This window comes from Gymnogyps californianus, chromosome 2, assembly GCF_018139145.2.
Source record: "Gymnogyps californianus isolate 813 chromosome 2, ASM1813914v2, whole genome shotgun sequence".
Lineage (NCBI taxonomy): Eukaryota > Metazoa > Chordata > Aves > Accipitriformes > Cathartidae > Gymnogyps > Gymnogyps californianus.
In genome coordinates, this window is record NC_059472.1 from 119,111,482 (window position 1) to 119,120,245 (window position 8,764).

General features: G+C 49.2%; 1 protein-coding gene and 2 non-coding genes across 3 annotated transcripts; all 3 read right to left on the reverse strand.

Moving 5' to 3' along the window:
* Positions 1–1,008: 1,008 nt before the first annotated feature.
* On the reverse strand, positions 1,009–5,399 carry RPSA (ribosomal protein SA). The gene is made up of 7 exons (XM_050892308.1): positions 5,378–5,399; positions 4,927–5,094; positions 4,275–4,393; positions 2,717–2,962; positions 1,690–1,818; positions 1,246–1,414; positions 1,009–1,150 (listed from the first exon to the last, which is right to left on the reverse strand). Exons 2-7 carry the CDS (start codon positions 5,057–5,059, stop codon positions 1,056–1,058), a joined length of 891 nt encoding a protein of 296 aa, XP_050748265.1. The 5' UTR covers positions 5,060–5,094; positions 5,378–5,399; the 3' UTR covers positions 1,009–1,055.
* Positions 2,387–2,545, reverse strand: LOC127013892 (small nucleolar RNA SNORA62/SNORA6 family). The gene has a single exon (XR_007766135.1). It is a non-coding gene; the product is annotated as a small nucleolar RNA SNORA62/SNORA6 family (small nucleolar RNA).
* Positions 3,480–3,639, reverse strand: LOC127013891 (small nucleolar RNA SNORA62/SNORA6 family). The gene has a single exon (XR_007766134.1). It is a non-coding gene; the product is annotated as a small nucleolar RNA SNORA62/SNORA6 family (small nucleolar RNA).
* Positions 5,400–8,764: the final 3,365 nt, after the last annotated feature.

Consider the following 8,764-nt stretch of genomic DNA (forward strand, 5'->3'; position numbering starts at 1 on the left):
TCTCAGCTAAAAGCTGTTCATTATTAACAAAATCTTTAGTTGCCTTGCATCTAATAGGTAAAGACAACAGGAAAAAAGATCAGCTTCCTTTGGACAGATATTGTGCAATTAATATACACAGCTTGCTTTAGGTTTTTTACTGCTAATATGCACTATTACAGTAAAAGCAAATAAGCACATGTGCTAAGGGAAAACATTCTTTACAGGTTGATTGGCGTGGCTGAAGGTAGAAAAAAGGAGAAAACTGAGACCACAGCAATATGGAAAAACGGATCCAATTTGAACACATCTCCACCTCCAATGAACAAAACCCCCATTTCTCTTGGCCAAGGGTCTACCTCCCATTATTACTATTAAGCACAGAAATATAATCTTCAAAATAGTTAAAGCAGATGAATTAATTTTTTTTTTCCTGAGGATTACGTGAGTATTTTTGAGGAAGGAACGAGTAACACTGCTGCTAGAACTGGTGTTTCACCAGGGGAGCAGCTCCCACTCAAGGGCTCTCCTCTCCACGCCCTGCGGCCGGGCCGCCACCCGCACCCGGCCACAAGACCCCACCTCGCCCCGCAAACCGGTGAAACGCCCCGTTTGGGGGGGGAGCCCAGCTTCACCCACCCCCCCGGCGCGCAGGGAGTGGCGGGAAAACCAGCCCCGCCCCGCACGTCACCCGGTGACGTCTCCCCCCCCTCCGAACGGCACACGTACCACCGCCCTACAGTTGGCCTCCCGCTGTCCAACAGGGAGCCGCCGCGTCACCAGGAGGGGCGTGGAGCCAGGGAAGGCGGGAAATGGGAAACCCGCCCCGGGCACCGGGTAACCCACCGGGGCGGGAGAGCAGCCCGGCGCACTGCCGCGGGCTGGGCCGGAGCCCACAAACCCCAACTCCACCGCACAAGGTGAAACAGCAGTTTACAGACCCTCCCACCCTTGGCCAGGGACTGTGCCCCTTGCTACCCACGTATTTCACCTGCCAACAAGTTCAAAAAAGCCGTACCAAGCACGGTGTGTATTAAACCAGTCTTTATTTCTCTCACAGTACAGCGGGACTGAAGTTAAGACCACTCCGTGGCAGTGCCAACCCACTCAGTAGCCTGGGCCGTGGGAGCTGCTGACCAGTCCTCGGTGGCAGGCTGGGCGCTCCAGTCCTCTGCAATTACAAAGACAACGACGCTTAGTGCGCCCCAGCTCTTCCCACCCACTACAACACGTACCCCACTTCCCACAGACATCCCCCAAACAGACCTGTGGGGAACTGCTGGATGGGCACAGACGGGACCTGCACTCCCTCAGACCAATCTGCAACCTCGGGCTGAGGAGGAGCAGTGAACTCAGGAGCTGGGGCCGTCCATTCGGTCTGGAACTCCTCCTTCGTAACTGCTTTCTCAGCAGCAGCCTGCTCCTCCTTTTCGATCTGCAATGGAAGAGTGTAGCCTAAGTCTCCCAGAAACACCTCACCGTCCTCACTATCATGTACCAGACAATAGGCACCAACTGACAATAGGCACCAACTGACAATAGGCACCAACTGACAACAGGCAATACAATGAACCAACCACCACCTCTAAGCGTCAAGTGCAATTATTGTATTGGCAAAACCCATCCTTAACAGCAGGCACACAGGACCATGGGGCAGGAGCACAAGCAAGACATCTCACGGAGACAGACTTCCTGCCACAGGTCTCCTACCTCCTCGGGATCCCTGTAGAAGTACAAGTCAGGCATGACTTCCCATGGGTGCTCACGGGAGATGGTGCCACGCATGCGCAGGACCTCCCGAGCCAGCATCCACCACATCAGACCCACTGAATGGGCTCCCTGGAACAAAAGAAAGTATTTAAGATTTGCTGTAAAGCTAAACCTTTGGAAACACCTTTTTTCTTTGAAAGAGCAGAAGACTTATTTGCACCCAATCCAAGGTTCTCACTTGGCAAGAGGAAGATGTTACTTGCTAATGCCCAGACTTATGTACTTGGACTCAGGGAAGGGCAACTTTTGGAGTGCCGAATGACATCTTCAGGTCTCTGCAGAAATCGCAGTGCACTTCAATCACCAGCATCTGAATTTGCTGCATACAGCATACCCTGAAGCAATTCTCCTGCTATGGAGTTTCACACTGCTCACTACCCCACATGGATCTTGTCCAAAAGACGGGGTTGTGCTCATCACATATGCTAGAATGAAGAAATAGTAAGCTTGACCAAATGAGCAAATCTTACATACATGCTCAGATTTGGCTTACATTAGTTTTGGTAAATGACATCTAGACAGAGACCAAAGACAGTTTCCTATCTTCCTAGACTTCACCTTTCAGGTGGTTTCTGGCAAGGTAATGTTTCAGAGCAGTTTCTTCATCAGTTCACTTTATCTTTCATTCATATTCATAAACTGTGGCAAGAATGACTATCAAACTCCACTCATTGGGCCACAAAGACCCTCATGGCGTCAGCGAAAAATCCTGCCAGGTTACTATAGCACACGTCCTACACTTGAGAGTTCCTTGGCCAGAAACTGGCCTCAGCTCCAAGCTCCAACTGTGTGCAGTTCATGTCCTCCTCCCCACCCGCCGGCTAAGCTCGCGAGAGGCCTTAATTAGCTCATCACCCTGGGAGACATGCGAGATACAAACCAACCCTCCCTTGCAGAAAGCATCCATCTTGCAACCTAGGGCATGCTCTGGAGGAAGCAGCTTTGAATGCGACAACAAAGTCGTTACCTTATTGTTGCAGGGAATAGCAATATCCACATAGCGCAGCGGGGAGTCAGTGTTGCACAGCGCAATGGTGGGGATGTTGACGTAAGACGCCTCTGTCAGTGGCTGATGATCAGCCCGGGGGTCCGTAACAACCAAGAGTCGTGGCTCACGGAAAGCCGCTTGGATCTGATTTGTGAAGGTACCAGGGGTGAAACGTCCAGCAATAGGAGTAGCCCCAGTGGCAGCAGCAAACTTCAGAACGGCACGCTGCAAAACAGACCACAGCAAAGGTGAAGCAGCAAAACTGCATTTCAACCAAGTCACCCAGGTATGCTGCCAGCGAACACGCAAGAAATTTAACTGAACTATTTGTTTCAATTCCTGTGAAATCAGGGCTCACCACCAGCTCTGCACTCAGAATGAGACAAAATAAAAACGTTTCTGAAAATAGCTACACCAACACTAGGAGTTAAAAAGATCATATCCACTAGCAAAGCAGGAAGTCAGGATACAGAAAAAAACTTCTTTTTTTTCCCCTGAAGTTATCTGCATGCTCTACTCCAAAGTCTCATAAACAGATCATGAAAGGGGGACACACCAAACAGCTTATGAAAAAAGCAAAGCCAATTTTCTTCCACTATTTCTACATCCTTTCATTATCCAGCAGCATAACTTCAGGAACTACAGGAAAAGGTCAGTAGTAAATATCACAAACTATAGCTGCATCCATTAAAATCGCGGTTGGCAGTTCTTTACTCACTTGCAACAGCTTTCAACTTCCCAGGCATGTGGCAGGGCCTACTATCAAACTCCAATCATAGAGGGAGCTCCTCTCCTGGCGTTAGCGAAAACCCTGCCATCCAGTTTGCTGTAGCACACTTCCGACACTTGAGAGCTCATCGGCCAGAAACTGACCTCAGCATCAAGCTTTAACAGTGTGCAGGTCAAGTCGACAGGAACCCAAGCTTTTCCTTTGTAAATCCACCCCATGTCATTCAGAATCTCCCTGAACATTTGTGGCACTACCTGCATTAGTCCAAAGAAACTAAGCTCACAGATAAGCTTCAGTGCCTAGATAGATTTTATTTAAAGGTTGTGTTCCCTTCCATGACACAATTTTTTTGCTAAAAATCTAGAGACAAAGATAAAAATATACTAGTTACTATACCTTGCTGAATCACACAGCAAATGCTTTCTTTGAAAACTTTGGTATCAGGCACTTATTGTCCCCAAAACCCAGTGCCAATGACTCACAGAATTATTGGGGGGGGAGGGCGGCACCAGGGGACTGACCACTAATATGCCAGAAATCCAACAGGAAGCACCCAAAGGAGGATATGAAAGAAAAACAAGTTATCAAACTACTACCCTAAAACTACAGCAATGGGGAGTGGGTTTCAAGTGATCTGTTCTCAGCTGCAAGTGCAACACAAGAAACATGCTTCGAAAAAAAATGTTCCTAGAGCCAAAATTCATGTTACTCCCTTTTATCATCAAGCTGCCACTGGCAAGCAATGATGCATGGCAAGAGAGTCCTGCTCCCAAGATTGCAGGCCTCATGACCAACAAATGTCCATACCTGTCCAGTATTTCTAGAAGAAATGACGCTCACATCAGCTGGGTTCTCAATGGCAACAATGGCACGGGCTGCCAGGAGGAGCTTTTCCCAGGTCCTCTTCAGATTGATAATGTAAATACCTATTGGTGACAAAAGGCTTTAGAGCAACTAGCAAATACAAGACCCTAAAACAGGATAGCACTCTTCTGCCATTAAACTTGTCACATGGCTGTGGTTACTCCAAAATTCTAGTTAGGGGAAAGCTATTCCAAGAAAAATCCTCCCATATGGTTTTAACGTAGCACGCTTCTAGCACCTATCAACATGAACCAGAGCCTGGTATGAGCTTCAATTTTTTAATAGGGTGCAGCTCAGATTGAAGAACAATGCAAACAAGCAGCAGAGATCACTACTGAGACATTAAAACCATTTTGTTACTATAGTCAAGAACTACCAGAAGTGCCCAAACCCAGTTGTGATTGATTTACCAAGTTCTGAAATCCATATTTCATTCTACTTCTCCGAGTAACACAACCCAATCAGTAAAGACGTCTGCACCTTTCAGGCCATGGAGAAACTGCTAGAGAGCTCAAGCATTAGCTTTCCTGCTTTCCTCAGCTGTGCCCACAAAATCCCAGCTGCCCATCCAGGGCCACCCATCCTACAGGTTTACCATCGCTTTTCCTTTTGTAGATATACTGCTCCATCTGGAAGTCAAGGTTGGTGCCTCCCAGGTGGGTCCCGGCAGCGAGGAATTTGAGGACATCCTCCTCCTTCATCTGCAGGACATCGAGACCTCCGGACATTGTGGGGTTTCCCTTTGGAAGCGACGACAGGGAACCTGCAGGCACAAGCACCCGGCTCAGCCCCGCGGGGACTCCAACCTCCCCCGCACCACGAGGGCCCGGGCCAACGCGCCCGGCCAGGAGTCCCAGCCGCCATCTTGGCCGCGCCGGCCGCCTGCCCCCCCCCCACCCGGCAGGCCTTGGCCTTCCCCGCGGCTCCGCCAGGTCCGGCCGCCGGCACCACGGAGGGGCGCCCAGATGCCCGCCGTTAGCGCCGCGGGGCGCACGGGCCCCCGAGCCCCCCCAGCCCCGCTCCCCGAGCCGGCGGCCCGGACTCACGCTGACAACGCCGTGTGGAGGCCCGGGCACGCGCGGAACGAAAAGGAAGGCCGTCCCCCTCTGACGTCTATATATAGCCTCCCCGGCCAATGGGGAGGAAGGGCGGGAAGGGCGGGGCTCCGCCGGTTGCTAAGGCAGGAGGCGCCTAGCGACCGGCCTCCCGGCCCCCCGGCCCCGTTACAGCGGTGTCTCCTCGGGATCCGGCCGCAGCGTTTAAGCCCGGGCGCTTCCGCTTTTCTTTCCCGCCCCTGTTCGGGGGGGGGGGGGCGGTTCTGAAAGAAATCTGTGAGATGGGAGCGTCCTCTTCGGCGTGTGCCGTGGCTTGTGCTCTGAGCAAACTTAAGGCTTCTTTTGAGCCCTTGAAGTGAAGAGAAACCAAAGATTTAACACTTTAGAACTCTGTTTTCCTGTTGAGAGTGAAATACACTCTCTCGTTTTCAGGGGCTGATGGTTATTTGATGAAGTATATCTAGCTTCTCAATTGCTTGCGGTGGGGGGAGGCCTCTAAGAGGCCGTAGCATCTTTTCTGCTTCCCCGTTCCTCCTCCCCTCACGGGCACTGCCTGGCACGGTGTTGCACCATGCGGGAGAGCTTGTACAGCCAAGGCTGTCCCTGTCTTTTAGAGAAATTACAGGAAAAGTAGGCTAAATTGGCACTGAACCTACACATTCTGTCCTGCAGTGGACATTCATGTGGTAATTTCCCCCCTGGGGGATTTTGTTTGTTTGTTTGCTTTTAAGAAGCAACAGAAAGTGATCAGGTTTAAGATGCTTCATCTTCTTTCTCCTCTTCTTTGTCCTATTCAGGGAGCAGCCACAGGTCTGAGAGTGGAGTTTCTTAGAAAAAAGAAAAGTAGTGATATTTACTTTGTTATGCTTGCTATTGTCCAGATCTGGATAAATTTCTGGATGGTGCAGACACTATTGCCAGTGCCTTCTGCAAGTAATAATTCATCTTCATGTCTTTCTAATAACAGTGCTCCTTTGGTTTTCTCTCATCTATTTTAACCTAATATAACTACAGCAGTGTGACCAGGCATCAAACCTCCGGATAGCCCCTTTTCAATGACTGCACATTGAGTTGCTCTGGAGGGGATTATTTAAGTCGCAGATTACAACGTCATCTCACGTATGTTCTTCACTTCTTGTAAAATGAGACCTTGTCCTGTTTTGGTGAGCAGCCGCTTGTCAGCTGCTTTCCATCATTCCCACAAAACTTAAACCTGCAAGTCAGGAGCTGGCTCTCACGCCGTTCTTTTCTGTATGCTTGTTAGATGATCTTAATTAGCAAGATTACCATTTCGGTTTTAGAATATTCTTTAAGAGAATAATTCACACATTTGCCACATGGTGGTGACAAAGGTAGGTAAAACGAAACTCAGCAAACAGTTAAGTGAGCTCTCGGCGAGAACGTGAAGTATTACGCAGGTACGTAACAGATTACAGACTTCCGTCACACGTTGATAGGTGCGCTGTGGACAGTGAGAGCTGACCTGTTGGGGCAATGTACAACGTGTATCTCCTAACAGGAGCACGATGTGAATATTAGCCTGGGGGTGGGGGAAGAGGGGAGGTGGTGGTGTTACCGTAGTGTGGGCAATGGATTTAGTCTGGAGAGCTCTTCCGCATAATCAAGAAACAACTGTATTAAAAGTGTATTTGAACATAATGATTGGAAGTTCAGTAACGAATATTGCAGTAAGTATGATGTTATCAAAGGAGTGCCGCTGGTAAGCATTCCAGACTCCTCTGGAATCTCTAATATTTAATTTATTTCTTGTTACAGTTTGGGCCCTTTCTGGTAGACTATGAGCTCCGCAGCCCATGAAAAGGCTTGAAGAGTCATGCTAAAGCTTGACAGTAAAGTATTTCTAATTATTTTCTTAAGCAACCTGAAAGTTTTCTTTATTTCTTAACTGTGTGCTGAGACACTTTAAAATAAATCTCTGTCTCTAATGGACATGTCCTTCAGGTAGAAGTGTATCTATCTTATCATGTATTTTAGACCATGTCTCTCTTGTCACTATTCACACTGAACTTTGTTACACAATTATATGCAGTGTGGCAGACATTGCTTTTTAAAAGTTGAGTTAGATTCAAAATATTCCTTATCTGAGAGAAACTTCTTACAGTTCAGTCACCTCATCTGATTACAAAGATACTGAAGCTGATATTAAACATAAACAGCTTGAATGTGAAGGACAGAGATGTTCCTACTTCTTTTGTGCAAACTATCGTCACTCACCGATGGCAATCAATGAAATGCGGATTTAGGGTGGAAGAGCCCCTCGAGTGACAGACCCTGCCATTCTCATCACAGACTAGCCTACAGTTGTGGGGAACAGCACCCGTGGGGAACAAAGTTATTCCATAACTCAGGTGGACAGGGCCGTAGCGGGGGCCATTCCTGTCTGGGCCGGTTTTGACTCTTCAGTCAGTACCAGCAAGGCAGTGACACCCTGGAGCAAGCCCTGCACGGGGTCTCCAGGATGGAGCCCAGAATGCACGAGGGAAGGCTGAGGCCAGTCCCTGGGCACAAGGAGCAGTCTTTCTCTGTAGCAAGCAAAGCGGCACGTGGGAGCAAACCCACAGAAAGGGGCGCTCAGTCGCTGGTCCTCCCGCAGCACCAAGGAGACTTGGGGCAGGCAGGTGCAGAGGGACACGTCAGGGAGTTACTACCAGCCTTTGGGTGGTGCATTGAGAACCTCGAGCAGGTTCCTGGGGTGGTCACAAAGCCCCAGAAAGAGCGTCTCCCCGCCAGCCAGCCCAGGCTGCGGGGGAGAGCAGCAGCCCTTGCCAAGAGAAGCCTCTGCATAGGGGGCTGTAACAGGACCGGCGCCAGTGGTGCGAGAGAGCCACTGGGCTGCAGTGGAGGTGTTCTCTGCTGCCAGAACACATCCTGTGATGAATGGATTGAATGGTGCGTCTTGGGAAGAGCCTCAGGCAGAAAGATGTTAGGGCAGTATCTTCCCCACCAAACGTGCCAGTGGGTGTCATCCAAGAGATGGTGTGGCTGGCACCCCTGGAGCCAGACCCTCCAGATGACAAAGAGGAACCCATTGCCTAACATCTGTTACAAAAGCTGCGGACGTCTCATTTTAACCTCTTACTGGGTTTTTTGGTCATTTTTACTAAAATTCCTTAATGCATTACGATAAAATCTCCCAAAGTGTTTTAGAGTGATAAAACTGCAAATTAAGAAACAGTGCAATGTGGAAAATCAGCTCGATACTTTGAAACCAGAAGCGATGCCAGAAGGGATAAGCATATTCAAGGGCTCCACACTGACTTTGTGAAAGTACACACGTGTATGTGTGTGTGTGAGATGAGGAATACCTTCTGCTCAGTTCTGCTATCAGTGACTATGCACAGCACGTAATACATTAAA

Bases quoted from the DNA above. Each gene is read 5' to 3' on its own strand.
- RPSA (XM_050892308.1), bottom strand. From the start codon at position 5,059: ATGTCCGGAGGTCTCGATGTCCTGCAGATGAAGGAGGAGGATGTCCTC. The intron at 1,415-1,689 runs GTAGGAGACCTG...CTTCCATTGCAG, and splicing joins TCTACAGGGATCCCGAGGAG to ATCGAAAAGGAGGAGCAGGC. The intron at 1,151-1,245 runs GTCTGTTTGGGG...TTGTAATTGCAG, and splicing joins CATCCAGCAGTTCCCCACAG to AGGACTGGAGCGCCCAGCCT.